This window comes from Panthera leo, chromosome B4 (assembly GCF_018350215.1).
Source record: "Panthera leo isolate Ple1 chromosome B4, P.leo_Ple1_pat1.1, whole genome shotgun sequence".
In the NCBI taxonomy this organism is placed as follows: Eukaryota; Metazoa; Chordata; class Mammalia; order Carnivora; family Felidae; genus Panthera; species Panthera leo.
In genome coordinates this window covers 4,903,074-4,919,196 of record NC_056685.1, presented here as the reverse complement: position 1 = coordinate 4,919,196, position 16,123 = coordinate 4,903,074, and the positions used below count along the sequence as shown (strand labels likewise).

At 42.6% G+C, this 16,123-nt stretch overlaps 1 protein-coding gene across 1 annotated transcript in view; it reads left to right on the top strand.

The window, feature by feature from the left end:
* The first annotated feature begins 824 nt into the window (after positions 1 to 824).
* GDI2 (GDP dissociation inhibitor 2) overlaps positions 825 to 16,123 on the top strand; it is a 34,180-nt gene continuing 18,881 nt past the window's right edge. Inside the window, exons 1-3 of the mRNA XM_042944763.1 lie at positions 825 to 1,138; positions 9,492 to 9,599; positions 12,539 to 12,638. Coding sequence (XP_042800697.1) covers positions 1,094 to 1,138; positions 9,492 to 9,599; positions 12,539 to 12,638 — 253 coding nt within the window. The 5' untranslated portion in view covers positions 825 to 1,093. The remainder of the gene's footprint in view (positions 1,139 to 9,491; positions 9,600 to 12,538; positions 12,639 to 16,123) is intronic.

Genomic DNA, 16,123 nt, shown 5'->3' with positions numbered 1-16,123 from the left:
ATTCCAGTGGGAATCCTACAACAGTTGGGGGTGGGGGAAGGAGTGCATACACTGGTCAGTTACAATTTCCATAGCCGGCTTGAGCTACAGCTCTCAGGCCTGCTTCCCAAACCTGGACTTCCCCTATATTTACGCTAAGCGTTTTCTTTGTTAAAAAATTGTTGTTGTTGTTTTTCCCCTTCCCTTAAATTTCCTCAGGCCGCACAGGCAAGACACAGGGCGGGAAGTAAGGTAACACGAGTGATTTCTGAGCTGCTTAAAATACCTCGGGTCCTCTTTCATTGAGAAAAAGGAGGCAGGACAAAAAGGAAAACAAAGCAAGTTGCCACTGGCCGAGGTAGGCGCAGCCGCACGAGCACTCGGGGCCGAGGCCTGCACGACGCTCGGCCCTCGGTGCGTAGCCAGCCGGTGGCAGGGCGGGAGTGCGGGGCCCCCGGCCGGCTCCGGCGCACGTGGCCGACTCAGGCTCAAAGTCCAAGGGCGGCGGGAGGTCTCGGGGCCCTGGGCGCGCCTCGGCTCCCACACCACTGCGGGAGCAACGAACCGGACCGCCGCTCTCCGACCGCCGGCACGCCCCCAGCCGTACGACCTCAAGGGCCCAGGCGCGGGGACCCCCCCTCCGCCCCCTCCGCCCCCTCCGCCCCCAACCACGGTGGCAGCGGGCCGGGTGGAAGACCGGAACCGCTGAAGGCACAGCCCGCCCTCTTCTCGCGAGACGTGAGAGAGGAAGAAAGTTGGTCGGGCGACGGAATGCAGCCAATGAGAGGGCGGGAAGGCTGTGATCGACGGCCCTCCGAGCGCCTTCCCTAAGCCCCGCCCCGGCTGCGGAGGCCCCAGTCGCCGCCCGCCTTCCCCTCCCTTCCCGGTCTTCCCTCCCCTCCCTGCCCCGCTCTTCTCTTCCCATCTGAGGTGGCGGCCGGCGTCCCTCCTCTCCAGCTCCGTTTCGCCTCTAGCCCTGGCTTCCCGTTTTTGTCGGGCCCCGAGACCGGTCTGAGCGCTCCCCCTGTCGCTTCAGGGTGGTCGAGTAGCCCCGGGCCCCTCGAGTCCCTGCGCTTTCTCCCTTCCTGGGCTTCGGTGCTCGTCCTCCCCCGCCATGAATGAGGAGTACGACGTGATCGTGCTGGGCACCGGCCTGACGGTGAGTTCTGGGCGGCGGGCCCCGCGCCCCCTCTCCCCACCCCTCCCTGCCGCCCGCGCCGCCGCACGAGGCCCGGGCCCTCCCCGCCCGGCCGCGCCGCCTTCTGCCCGGGCCGGCCTCCCAGCGGGGCCTGCGTCTCGCACGCTGTCCTTGTGCACACGGCCTTTGGTCGTCGTTGGGGGCCTTGCTCTGCAGGGCGTTGGGGCGGGTGGCGACGGGTGCGTCCCCACGAGTCCGGGCCTGCGGCAGTGCCCAGCTGCTCGGGCTCGCGGCCCTAAACGTGAATCGAGAGACCGGAGATGGAAAACCCGGTCCAGCTGGAAAAGGACAGTTTTTCCGCTTTGCTCGGCGGGGTGGGGGGGAAGCCCGATTGGGGATCGGTACTCGTCCACCTCCTTTATGGGTTGCTGGCCTCTCCCGATTGGAAACGGAAAAGCACCAGGCAGAGTGGGGGAGGGCGGAGGCCACTCTTGCGTTTCCTACTTAGACTTCAGCCACTACTACTCATCCGTCTTTGCCTGCCAGAGCTAGGCAGAAGATTTTGTGACGGGTCCTTGGCCAGTCGCTCTTTTGTGCTGGATACAGTTCGGTTAACTTAGGTTTGGGGAGAAAAATTAGCCTTTTATCTCCGCGCCCGTTTCAAATGAGAGGCATTATGCCTTCCTTCTCACCACCCTCCCAGCTCACTTTTTGAGCATCTGTAGAGTTGGAAATGAGTTTGCTCAAAACTTGTCTATCGAATGCTTTCTCAGCTGACCTTTGCCACCTTTTCCTTTTGTTCGGTCTGTTCCCTGCCTCCATTGTCGCTTCTCGGGGCTTTCCCCTAAGAAATGAATTGGTGATGGATTGATGGCTATAGAGGCCAAGTTCTCTACTACTGGCCGGTCGAGACCCACGTGTGACTGGCCGAGAAGCAGCACCAAATAGCTGAGACCACTGACCTAGGAAACTACCGGGTTGTTTTGAAAGGTTGAATTTCTTTCCAGGTGGTGAGTTGGCCAACTGTAGGGTGCCTAAACGAACAGGCCCACCTGCTGTTAATGTTTCTTCAATTAATGTTTTTAAAGTGTCTGATTTTAAAGTGTCCAAGCTGTGCGGCTGTTTTTCTTCAGTGAATGTTTTTAAAGCATCTGATTGGGATTCCAAGCTGAACTCTGGTCTGTGGAGGGTTTTGCCCATGGGGATGGGGACCGTTGCTGCCGGCATGTTGTAAGAGCCCGTTCTGTTTTCCTGCGGTTATTGCTGGTCTTTCAGATTTGCTCTTGATTAGGTCCGTTGGACGTGGACGAACGAGTGCAAATCCATCTTGCAGGTTTCTACATGCCTGGTTTGGAAGCAGCAGTTTGTGTCAGAGATAGCACAGTCGTACTGGATACCGACCCAGTGGAGATGATGCATTTTATTTAAGTATTCATTTGGGTTGGGGCGCCTGGGTGGCTCAGTCGGTTGAGCGGCCGACTTGGGCTCAGGTCTCGATCTCGCAGTTTGTGAGTACGAGCCCCGCATCGGGCTCTGTGCTGACAGCTCGGAGCCTGGAGCCTGCTTCGGATTCTGTGTCTCCCTCTCTCTGTCTCTCAAAAATAAATAAACATTAAAAAAATTTAAACATTCATTTGGGTCGATTGTGATCTTTTTGGTGAGTGGTAGATTCATGCCTAACTAGAAATCAGACCAATTTCTGCCCTCACTTTACAGCTGTGATAGCTTTAATCCCCGTGAGCCTTCTTACATTGTTTTCTCAGATGTTCTTTGAGAATTCTCTCCGTTCAGAGCATCCACGCTCATTGATGGGAGCGGTGGTGGCAGGATGATTTGACCATGGTAAATCTTGTACCCTTTTTTCTAGTGACACCAGGACTGCTCAAAGTGAGATGAGACCACCAAAGTTAAAAACCCTGAAATCACGCTTGGCCGAGTATTTGGAGTGGACATACCACTTAATTTTCTTAATTTTTGGCTTCTAAACAGTTAGTACCTGAGGCTTGAGAACCTGCAAACAGGCATACGCAATCCACTATGGGTACCACATATCGCAGGAGGGCAGTGTGTCGAGTACTTTTAGTGCTGTGAACTTGTTACTTTTAAAGAAAGTGTCGGCGTTTGTTGCCTAGTGTTGGCACTGTTTTGTGTCAGTTGTTCCTTCTAAAATGAAGGTCATAGTGATCCACAGATGTTGCTGGTAACTTTAATAAATAAGACACAAAATGTATACCTTAGAACAAAATCATTCTGTGTCTAGGAGAAAGGGAATATTCCATATAATTGAATTTCCTGAGGAATTGAGGATTGATTCTCCCTTTAAAGAAAGAACCACAACTTTCTGATAAAAGCTGCTCCAAATGACATCACAACTTGTTTACCAAACTAAGGAACATAATTTACTTGATAACTAAGATTTCACGCCCTGAGGATTAAGCACTGTGTCATGCCTTGACATGATGAGACACCTGGTAAGCTCTGGCCCTCACTAACTAGTCGCAGACTGCTTGCCTTTGTGAGTGAGTGAGCGCTTCAGTCTGCTTTTCATTTTCTTCCTCCTCCCTTACTTTGCTGTTAAGGTGACCTTTACTTTCCTTTGATGGCAGCGTGTGTAGACCTCATCTGACCACCTAAGATGCTGCTTCTAATTGACTTTGGGTTTGGCAGTGAATTCTTGAATTTTCTTAAAAATAGTGTATAAAAGGGTAACTAGTTCCACAGCTGTTGGTGCCTCGAGGAGGTATTTATGTTGTTTTGTTCTACATAATAATTCTGGTAGAGGGTCATGAATAGAAACATACTCTAGTGATACTTAACCAGTATTCTCAGTATTCTATATTTAGAAATTATTTTACATCCCAGATGTGATTTCTCCTTTTTTCTTTATTAAAATTTTGTGATTTAAAAGAGGAGTTTTTATATCTGATTTAAACATCTTAAATTGCTTCTCAGATTTGCTCTTTGAAAATCCTTGCCGTCGCTCTGTTAGAGTTTTGTTCACAAAGGACTTTCTATTCACTGCAGTAGCAATCATTGGGCCAATATGTACAAATGTCTTATTTTTGGAAGGTATAAATGTTTTGCAGTCTGTATTTTAAATCCGTTTCAAGCGTACTGGCCCAATAGAACAGAAATAAAATCAGATGCATTTCAGCGTCTAGAGGTAGTAGTGAGATACTTGGTTTGAAAAACCACTAGGTAAATATTTTGGCTCACATAGATGATAATCGACATTTACCTGTATCTTCCTTCTCCTTGTACCTGATTAAAGACTCTTTTTTATTTCAAAGATTTTTTTTAATGTTTATTTATTTTTGGAAGAGAGAGAGACAGAGCATAAGCGGGGGAGGGGCAGAGAGAGAGAGAGGGAGACCCAGAATCCAATGCAGGCTCCAGGCTCCAGGCTCCGAGCTGTCAGCACAGAGCCCAATGCAGGGCTCAAACCCACGAACTGTGAGGTCATGACCTGAGCTGAAGTCGGAGGCTTACCTGACTGAGCCACCCAGGCGCCCCGAAGACTCTTAATGGAGTAATGTCCTCCCCAATTTCAGTTATTTAAACTGTGACTGTTGTGATCAGTTACAGGCAATAAAGAGGTAAACGCACTTTCTATAAACAAATAGCTTCTCACAGAGGACGGTAACTGTAGGAGTTGATGTGAGAAAGTACTAAGAGCTGTAATAGAGCTACACGTGGGAATTCAGACAGGGGAATCAGGAAAACCTTCATAAAGAAGGAAGTATGTAAGCTGACTTTTTAAAATATTGGTAGGCTTTGAGCAGGAGGAATGATTTTCTAGGCAGAGTGAGCAGGATAGGTTGGTAGTAAGAACAGGATGTATGGAAGGAATGGGAAGTTCATTTTGCCTCAGACAGAAGGTATGAAGAGGCAGATTGGGAAATAAGGTTGGAAAGAAGGCCTGTTGGTAAAAAGGTTGAATGTACTAGGCTAAGAAATTTGAACTTTATCTTTTTAAGCAGTGGGAGAGGATTTTGAGCAGGAAACATATAATTAGAGCCAATTTCAAGAAAAATTATCTTCTGACAGCATTTAATGAGATGCATTTAAGGGACAGACATTTAAAGGAACATTCTGCTGAAAACAGTGGTTTTTTTTGTTATTGCTGTAAAGCATATATCATTGAGATTAGTGGATTCAGAAAATGTTCAAGTTAACATTTTCTTCATATTTCTAGGTAAGTGGGTTTCAAGAGGGACTTTTCTTTAGTATCGGTTTTTAGGTACCTGTTTTCCTAATCATTTTTGTGTGCGTTTACTTTCTGTTTGGTGTTTTTTGCTGTAGTTTTGTTTTTCCTGTAACAACTGTAACAAGCGATGCCTTTAAAGGTGGTTATTATCAGCTCTTTGGACTTTAGTGAATCTTCAAATTATTGAGCCCTTTATTTTAGGCCTCCACCTTTAGTGCTTGCTTTAGAGCCATGGTCCAGTGAGTGGATCATGCTTATTTGCAGGGGAGCATGAGAAGTTATATATAGAAGACATGCAACATGCAGATTTGCTTGCTGTATTTTTGCTTCCAAAAGTTGAACTCTGAAGTCTGCCTTTGTTGGCTGGAAATAGGACTATTTAGTCTCCCTCTCTCCGTGCCCTAACCTGTTTTTGAGATAGTAAGTTTTATTTTACTTTCATGTATTATGTTGAGCCGTATATGTTAGTGCTGCTTTGGATTTTGTGTTTTGAACAAGTGAGTTGCTTTTGGTAATATTAGGGTTGGAAAATGTCTTCAGTTCTGTTTATCAAGACATCGTTAAGAAACTGAAAAGGCAAGCCACAGAATGGAAGAAGATGTTTGCAATATATATAACTAATAAAGCACTTTTATCCAGAATATGAAAGGAACTTTTATATAGCAGTAAGAAGAAGCCCGTTTTTAAAAAGGGCAAATAATTTGAGTAGGTACTTATCAAAAGAAGATACTGATTATCAGTTAAACTATAAAAAAGTGCCCAACCTCATTAGTTGTCAGGAAATGCAAATTAAACCACATCCTAAGTAGAAGGGCTAAAATTAAAAAGACACAAGTGTGTTGGGCAAGGATTTGAAACAACAGCAACTTTCACACACTGCTGACAAAAGTGTACGTTAGTACAATCACTTTGGAAAGCTGTTTGGGAGTATCTCCTGAAGTTGAACACAATTGTGCCTTCCTTGATATGTATCCAACAAATACATAATAAAAACACGTTGAGAATATTTGTAATGGTCAAAAACTGGAACCGTCCAGATGCCCATCAACTAAAGTCTCTACAGCTCTGTTACCCAAACCGTGGTCCTTGGACCAACTGCTTCTGCAACACCTGAGGGCTTGCTGGAAGTGCAGAAGGCTAGGCCTCACGCTGGATATGCCGAAGCAACACCTGCAGGCCAGCGTGATCCTCGGTTTTGTTTTGTTGAAGTAGGCTCTAAGCCCGGCGTGGGGCTCGAACTCGGTGACCCCGTGACCTAGAGTTCATGCTCTACCAGCCAGGCACCCCTGCCTAGCGTGATCCCCAGTTGATTCTCACCTTTGTTAGAGTTTGGAGCGGCGGTGCTTTCATAACCGTTCTTGAAACTGGTCCTGGACCAGCCTCATTAGTGGTCTCCCAGCCTGGTGAGAAAGCCCCAACCCAGTTCTGGGGATGGAAGCCCCACAATCTGTTTTAACAAGCCCTCCAAGTGATGTGGATGCAAAGTGAAGTCTGAGAACCTGCTTAGAATTGACGTTTCTCAGCCCTTCGCGGGTGAGGCTACATGGGAAGCACACGCTGAGATCCATCCACTGCTTGCAGGGTTAGACCTTCTGTAAAGGTCCAGATGGTGAATCTTTTAGGCTATGCTGGCTATGCAGTCTCTGTCACAACCACGGTTCTACTGTGGGACCGTGAAACCAGCCGTGGACACTATGTAAATGAATCGGAATGGGTGCTTCCCAGTAAATCTTTATGAAAATCATGTGCAGGCTGGACTTGACTCTTGTACCTTGGGGACTCTGCTCTGTGGCAGTGAGAATAAGTGAATTTCAAGAACACACAAAACATGGGTGAATCTTGTAAACATAATGTTGGATAAAAGGTGTATATACAAAAAAAAAGGTATACTGCATGATTCCATTTATTCTGAGTTTAAAAACCAGCAGAACAAATCTTTGCTCTTAGAAATCATGAGAAGGGGTGGGGGGTGTGGTTGTGACCAGAACAGGGCATGAAGTGGCCTTCTGGAGGGAGCACTCATAGTGTTTTGGTTCTTGATCTAAATAAGAAATGATACACCCTCGTAAAGTGAAATTTGAACCTGATGAGAACTTAAAACCTTTCAAAAATACTAAAATGAATAGATATATTATGGAATAAAATTTGAAATACTTAAGAATTTTTAAAATAAGGTATCAGAGTCAGACTTCTAGGGGAGTGAGATTGTTCTCTGCTATGTAGGGTCTTTGGGGTAATTTTGAAAAGCCCTAGGATTTGTGATGATGCATGGAATTTCCTTTTTCTTTTTAAAAGATAAAGCCCTGGTCACCAAAACCATGCTACAGGTTTTGAGTGAATGTGTATCCCATTTCTGGGTTTCTTCTCATTAATTCATTAATCATATTCTTCTTTTTTTCCTTTTCCCCCTCCACCTTGATATGGTGTATCTTAGTATATTCATGTTTCATTTACCTTTTTCTTGAGAGTAGTCGTTTATAATTCTCTATTTGTTGCCACTTACTAGTGCTTATTCTGGATGCTTCCTTTAGGGCTCTGGTTCTCAAACTCTTTGACTTTGGGATCTTTTTACACTGAAAAATTGAGGACCCTGAAGAGTTTTGTTTATGGTGGTTATGTTTATCAATATTTATCATTAGAAATCAACACTGAGAAGTTTAAAAAATTTGTATTAATTCACTTAAAGATAGTAATGATAAACCCACTACGTGTTAACATGAATAAGTTTTATGAAGTATAACTATCTTCCAAAACAAAAACATTGTGAGAAGAGTATTATTGTTTTACATTTTCTGCACATCTCTTTAATGTGCAGAATGTCTAGTTTTTTTGTTTTTTTTTTAATTTTTTTTTTCAACGTTTTTTATTTATTTTTGGGACAGAGAGAGAGACAGAGCATGAATGGGGGAGGGGCAGAGAGAGAGAGGGAGACACAGAATCGGAAACAGGCTCCAGGCTCCGAGCCATCAGCCCAGAGCCTGACGCGGGGCTCGAACTCACGGACCGCGAGATTGTGACCTGGCTGAAGTCGGACGCTCAACCGACTGCGCCACCCAGGCGCCCCCAGAATGTCTAGTTTTAATGTCTGGCTTGAAAGCTGAATTTTCACCTGCTTTGGTGTTCAGACTTTTGTCAGATACCAGCTGAAGTATCTGAAGAAAATCAAGCCTCGTAACAGATGTGCAGTGGGAACAGGGACGAGTATTCTAATAGCCTTCCACATGGTTGTGGATATTCTTTGATTTATACCAAAATATTAGTGGCAGGTTTTTGTTTTTTTTTTTTTAAATATCTGTTGTAGTATGAAATCTGAAACCACATGTGACATATATCTAGGTCTGAGTAATAGTTTATTGGTCAGTTGTTCTTTCAAATAAAAATGATGATCCGTGAGGGGTGCCCGTGTGGCTCAGTCTGTTAAGCATCCAGCTCTTGATCTCCGCTCAGGTCACGACCTCCTGGTTCGTGAGATTGAGCCCCGTGTTGGGCTCTGCACTGATGGTCTGGAGCCTGCTTGGGATTCTCTCTTGTCTCTCTCTGCCTCTCCCCAACTTGTACGGGCACTCTCTCAAAATAAATTAAAAAGATGACCCATGAACAAAGAAGTGGTTAGTTCAGCATACACATCAGTTGCACAAATGGTTTTCCTTGAGCCAGAGTTACCTTATGTGGACTTCCCATTTTGTCACACAGTATTAAAATAAAATGGTGGGCATTCAAGGGTGTATATTTAACAGGTAATTTTTTTTTCCCAACAAAGGTGATTTTAATGCTTCATCAAGGACATGTTTGAGTAAGCCAGCCTTTTTTTAAAACTGAGTACCTGGTGGTGGCGAATATAATGAGTAGTGCAGAGTGGGGCTACTGTCCTAATTCGTTCTGTCTGCCGTTGGTCTTGGACCATTGGTGCTAATGCTAGCGCAGTGGACAAATAGTGAATAATGTCTTAGTGTTATGAAAATGGTTCTAACCTTGAGGCCCACGGGGGTCCACAGACCACTCTTGGAACCCTGGGCACTTTGGGCTTTGTCCTTAAGTCATATATTGTGCATACTAAGTATTAATTACTAAAAGAATGTTTAATGAGGGGCTTTACAAAAAAAAGTAATGTTCGAAACGTGCTGTAATGCTTTACTTCTTTTGAAGATACTTCTGCTTTTCCTGTAGGAATGCATCCTGTCAGGTATAATGTCAGTGAACGGAAAGAAAGTTCTTCACATGGATAGAAACCCGTATTATGGAGGAGAAAGTGCATCTATAACACCTCTGGAAGATGTAAGTATTAAGTTACTTGTGCCTTTCATTCTTCGAATCTTTGACTTGTGAATCTCAATTTCACTCCTTATAGATAGGTTTAATTTTGTTTTATTAAATAGATTATCTGTAACCTATTTTTTCAAAAGGGGCTGCTAGTTTAGGGCTTGTAGAAATTTAAGTTGTGACCTTTCCTGCCACCTTGGAGCAGTTACCCGTTATCTCTTGAAGCTAAAGGTATAGACTCCTGATGGATATCTGATATATGCCCAGCACAGTGCCCGTGTTTTCCACTTGGTTTTATGTATTCTCCTAGTTACTTGAAGAGGTGTTTTTATCCTCAGTTTTCAGGTGACAAAATAGTCTGTGTTGTTAACAACCCCAGAGAAGGGCTGGGAACCTAGGTTATATGACTCCAAAGGTGTAGTTCCTTTTGCTCTACTGCCCTGCTTCCTACTTTTCTAGAGCATGGGCACAGGAAGCATTTCCAAAGTGTGTTTTACTAAAAAAAAAAAAAAATCGTGAGAGCAGATGCCTCAAGGGTGAGGAAAGGCAGAGTGATGTAGTGTGGAGGTGCCCACAAGGGCCCCTGATCACCGTGTAGTGTTTTATTTCTTAATCTGAGTGTTTTAAAAATGGATATTCATTTCATTATTGTTTTTTAATTTGTACCTATGTGTTTTAATCAACTCTTCTATTTTTGCTTCTTCTCATGATAAAACAAATAATATTTAAATATTTAAAGCACATACAAAAAGTGTTTTACTAACTTTTTCTCTGTGAGGTTTGTTCAACATCCACACGCATGGATATGAGCTGTACTGTATTTTATAGGAGATCTATAGACATCACCAATTACTTTAAATAATGACTGATAAAATAGACTTCATATTTTTATCAAAAATTTTTTCTGTATTCAGGCCTACAGAAAAGTTGAAAGAATAATAACAATGGATCAACCTTCCATCTGGATTTAGCGGCTGACATTTTTCAATATTTGCTTTGTCTTTTTTTGTTACTGGGTTGAGTCCTTAGAAGTAATAGACATCATGATACGTGACCTGAATCTTTCAGCATTCACTGGCTAAGAATAACATTCTCCTATGTAATCATGGTATCATTCGTTATCATGTTTAAGAAAAATTAACCGTAATATCCAGATCATACTCAAATTGCCCACTGATGCTAAGAATGTCTTATATTGTGTATGGTGGTGGTTTTTGTTTGTTTTGTTTTTTTAAATGTTTATTTTTGAGAGAGAGCACGTGTGTGCGAATGAGTCAGGGAGAGGCGGGGAGAGGCAGGGAGAGGCAGAGAGAGGGAGACCGAGAATTCGAAGCAAGCTCTGCACTGTGTGTGCAGAGCCCGACTCGGGGCTCAAACTCAAGAACCATGAGACCATGACCTGAGCCGAAGTCGGACTCTTAACTGACTGAGCCACCCAGGCATCCCCCCGCCCCTCTTTTTTTTGAACCAGTTTAAATATTGCCTTTGGTGTGGTTTCTCTTTATTCTCTTAATCTACAAAAATCTCCTCACTTGTTTTTCCCTTTTGAAAAGTTCAAGCTAGTTTATAATAAGAAAGCATTGCTGTGTACCTCATATTGCATCATATCAGAGGCACATAAATGTCTAGATTTCCCCACTGTTCATGATGCTAAGTTTGACCCTAGTTAAGGTGATGACCACCACATCTCTCCATTGAGAATAATCTGTAGAGTGATACGTTGGCACCATTCCTTCTACACTTAGTACGTTTATTAATCTTCAGTAAGATGAGCAAGCTGCCTTTTTTCTCCCCCAGTGAATATACTCAAGGACTTGGGGATTTTTATGAGTAAACATATACCAACTTTGTCTATTCACTTCCACATTAACAATAAAATCCATGAGTTCAAATGAATATTCCCAAATTTTAGACTGAAAGCTTCTTTCTTTCTTTCTTTCTTTTTCTTTCTTTCTTTCTTTCTTTCTTTCTTTCTTTCTTTCTTTCTTTCTTTCTTTATGTTTATTTTTGAGAGAGAGAGAGAGAGAGTGCGAACAGGGGAGGGGCAGAGAGAGAGGGAGACACAGAATCCCAAGCAGGCTTCAGGCTCCGAGCTGTTTGCACAGAGCCCAATGCGGGGCTAGAACTCACGAACTGCGAGACCATGACCTAACCGGAAGTCGGATGCTTAATTGACTGAGCCACCCAGGCGCCCTTGAAAGCTGCTTTTTATCTAGAGCTCCTACTCAACTCACTTATATACATTATAAATTAACTGGAACTAACTTTGTCTTGTTTGATTTGAAGAATCCAGAATTTAGTTTTAACTCCTTACATCACTACAGAAGCAAAAGTAAGCCTTTTCGGGCGCCTGGGTGGCACCAGTTGAGCATCCGACTTCAGCTCAGGTCATGATCTCACGGTTTGTGGGTTTGAGCCCCACGTTAGCCCTCTCTCTGCCCCTCCCCTACTTGTGTGCGCGAATGCGTGCGCTCTCTCAAAAATAAACAGTAAAGAGAAAGTAAGCCTTTTGTTAGCTTTTTATTCAGGAGAGAATGAGTTTAAGTGATTTCTATAGGAGCACCTGGGTGACTCAGTCTCATGGTTTGTGAGTTCGAGCTCAGAGCCTGCTTCAGATCCTCTCTCTCTCTGCCCCTCCCCTGCTCGTGCATGCACTCTCTCAAAAATAAATAAACATTTAAAAAAAGATTTCTACAAATAAGGGGTATATCTACAGAGCTATGTGTCATTGACAAGTTGTTTTGTGTTATTATTTCCTGCTAGTAAGAAATACCTACCCCTGTAATACTTATTTTATCATTCCTTAGTTTAGTAATATATTTAATTTAGATGTGTATTGGAACTTCTCTAAAAATTTTATCTGATAAAAAATGACATGCCCTTGTTACATTGAATAGTTGCATAGCATAATGAAAATTTTATTACATTATGGGTAATTTTTGTCTTGGTTTTAGTTATACAAGAGATTTAAAATACCAGGAGCACCACCAGCGTCAATGGGGAGAGGAAGAGACTGGAATGTTGACTTAATTCCTAAGTTCCTTATGGCCAATGGTAAAGAATTCTAACTGAAATTTATGCCATTGAATCTGGTTTAAAAGTAGAAACTAACTCTTGACAGAGAGCATTATTCCAGGTATGTGAAAATAGATTTTGTTGAATGGCAACAGTTTGGTGAGTATAATATGGTCCATTAGAGGCATCTGGAGTCCATAAAAATGGAGGGGGAGGGTGACTCCTTTGTAGTTGGTTCTGGAGGCGCAAACTTAGGATGTGGCACAGACTCTTCTTAAGGGGCTTTGGTGATGGTCTTAGATAACTGCGCCTTCAGAAACAGGGTTTTTTCTAGTTTGGAGGCTTTTAAAACTTTTTTCTCCACACATTTTCTCATTTTTAATTAGAAGGGCAAAATTGCTATGATATTAGTGCCTTTTTCTGAAACGACATCAAAAAACCAAGTTGTTGGTGTGAAGTCTACGGCCCATGTGTAAAAGTCTGAGCCACCCTTTCCCTTTTTTGGTGTTTTATTTATTTTTTTTGGTTTTGAATTTATATTCTACAGTTCTTTGCTTTCATTCTTAAGTTCCCCCCCACCGCCCAAGTAATCTCTACTCCCAGCATGGGGCTTGAACCCACAACCCTAAGATCAAGAGTCACACATTCAGGAACCCCTGGGTGGCTGAGTCAGTTAAGCATCTGACTTGGGCTCATGTCATGATCTGGCAACTTGTGGGTTTGAGCCCCACGTGGGGCTCTGTGCTGCCAGCTCAGAGCCTGGAGCCTGCTTCGGATTCTGTGTCTCCCTCTCTCTGCTGCTCCCCTGCTCACACTCTGTCTCTCAAAAATGAAAAAGTGTTTAAAAAAAAAAAAGTCACTCTACTGACGGAGCCAGCCAGGTGCCCCTATAGTTTCTTTTAATGGAAAGATCTTTGAATTTTCTCTGAAATTTAAAGTTACCTTTTTGAAATTCTTTTGAAGTAAATTATAAGCACTTTTTAAATTACATAAGTAATGAAATCATTTTATTAAAATTAGAAAACACAGATAAGCAGAAAGGAAGTAAAATTTATACAACCAGAATCTCACCATCTAGAATTATGGTGAATGTTTTGGTATATGACTTGCCAGGCTGTGTGTGTGTGTTGAACCTCACTGTACAGCCCTAGAAGTGTGGGGATCAAGGCAGTAACTTCTTAAGGCTTTGATTTTCTATTGCCCACTGTGACTCTCACCAGACGACTGTGAGGCTGCACCTTTCCTAGTACCTTTATCAGTCCTAAATATCACTCATTTTAATTTTTGTCACTTTGTCATACCAAAAGGCAAAATAATGGATTCTTAAAAAGTATCTGAGAGTAAAATGATTTCTAGATGTTTATTGGCTTATGTATATATTTTTTAAAGTTTATTTTTGAAAGAGAGAGTGCATACATGCACGCACATCACGGGGCAGGGCAGAGAGAGAGAGGGAGAGAATATCCCAAGCAGGTTCCGTGCTGTCAGTGTGGAGCCCGACATGGGGCTCGATCCCACAAATCATGAGATCGTGACCTGAGCCAAAATCAGGAGTCTGAAGCTTAACCTTAGACTGAGCCGCCCAGGACCCCCGGCTTTCATAGTCTTTAGTGAATTGGCCAGCCTTGTGCTTTGTATGTTTTTCTTTTGAGGTTTTAAAATATTTCCTTATTGATATGAAAGAGCTCTTATTATAAAGGCTATTGAATAAATACTCTTTTAATGAATGTTGAAGATATCTCTTCTGATTTGTGATTGGTTTTATATGTAATTGTGTTATAGTTTTTCTTTCATACACAGGCTTTTAATTTTCATGTAGTTATATAGGTTGATCTTCTTTTTATTCTTTTTGATTTGGAAGGGTATGTTTAAAATTTTTCTCTTTACCTCAAGGTTAACAAATACTAATATTTGCTATCACTGGTTTTATAGTTTTATTTTTTCACTGTGTAAGTAAATTCACCTATTTTATAAGTTAATTTACCTGTTATCCTGTTTGAGATTAAGCCTCTGTACTTTTTTTATTATTCAGTAATCTCTACACCCAATGTGGGGCTCAAATTTGTGACCCTGAGATCAAAAGTCTCATGCTCTGCTAACTGAGCCAGCCAGGCGCCCTTTCTGTTATCCTGTTCGAGATCTAGAGATTGAGATTTATTTTTTTATTTTTATTAAAAAAATTTTTTTAATGTTTATTTATTTATTTTTTTATTTTTATTTTTTAACGTTTATTTATTTTTGAGACAGAGAGAGACAGAGCATGAACGGGGGAGGGTCAGAGAGAGGGAGACACAGAATCCGAAACAGGCTCCAGGCTCTGAGCTGTCAGCACAGAGCCCGACGCGGGGCTCGAACTCACAGACTGCAAGATCATGACCTGAGCTGAAGTCGGCCGCTTAACCGACTGAGCCACCCAGCGCCCCTTTAATGTTTATTTTTGACAGAGATCATGAGCAGGGGAGGGGCAGAGAGAGAGAGAGGGAGACACAGAATCCAAAGCAGGCTCCAGGCTCCGAGCCGTCAGCACAGAGCCCGACGTAGGGCTCGAACTCACAGATGGTGAGATCATGACCTGAGCCGAAGTCGGACGCTCAACCGACTGAGCCACCCAGGTGCCCCGAGATTTATTTTTTTAAATGATTATTCAGGGGGCCCTGGGTCACTCAGTTGGTTAAGCGTCCGACTTCGGCTCAAGTCATGATCTCACAGTCTGTGAGTTCGAGCCCTGCGTCGGGCTCTGTGCTGATGGCTCGGAGCCTGGAGCCTGCTTCGGATTCTGTGTCTCCCTCTCTCTCTGCCCCTCCCCTGCTCATGCTCGCTTGCTCTCTCTCTCTCTCTCTCTCTGTCTCTCAAAAACAAATAAACATTTAAAAAAATCTTTAAAATGGTTATTTATTTGTCCCTCAATACCATTTATCTTTTCCACTTTTATTTGAACTTTTATAATATATTACATTTTTATATATGGGTCTCTTTTTTCCCCTCTAATTTGTGGGTTAATTAATATAACTGTACAATTTAATATTTGCTGCATAAAGCTGAAACTTTGTTTTTTGTTTTCAAAAAAAATTCTTTTGATTGTCCTGGTGTTTTTATCCTTTCGAATGAGCTTTAAAATAATTTTGGTTTCTCAAAGAAGTTTGCTGTTTTTAGTATACCTAAATTTCTTTTGTTTATAGACAGATAATATTTCAAATTGTATGCCTGGTTTATTCTTTATCTGAAACTAATGTTCATCTTAATACAAATTGAATAATACAAACTGAATGGCACAAATTCTTGAAAAATTTTCCCTATTAGTTGCCTCTCTTTAAAACATAATAAGAATTTAAGGAAACTCGGACCTATTTGCAGTAGTACTCTAATTCTAAACTTCATATGTACCTCTAATAATTATTAATACAGATTTTACAAAAGCAAGTTGATAAAGTTATTAATCTTGAAGTTGTAACATTAAAAAAGATAGTTCTAAATATGCTAAGCAACAGGTATGCGTTCTGATTGTCCCATGTGGAATGTGGCAT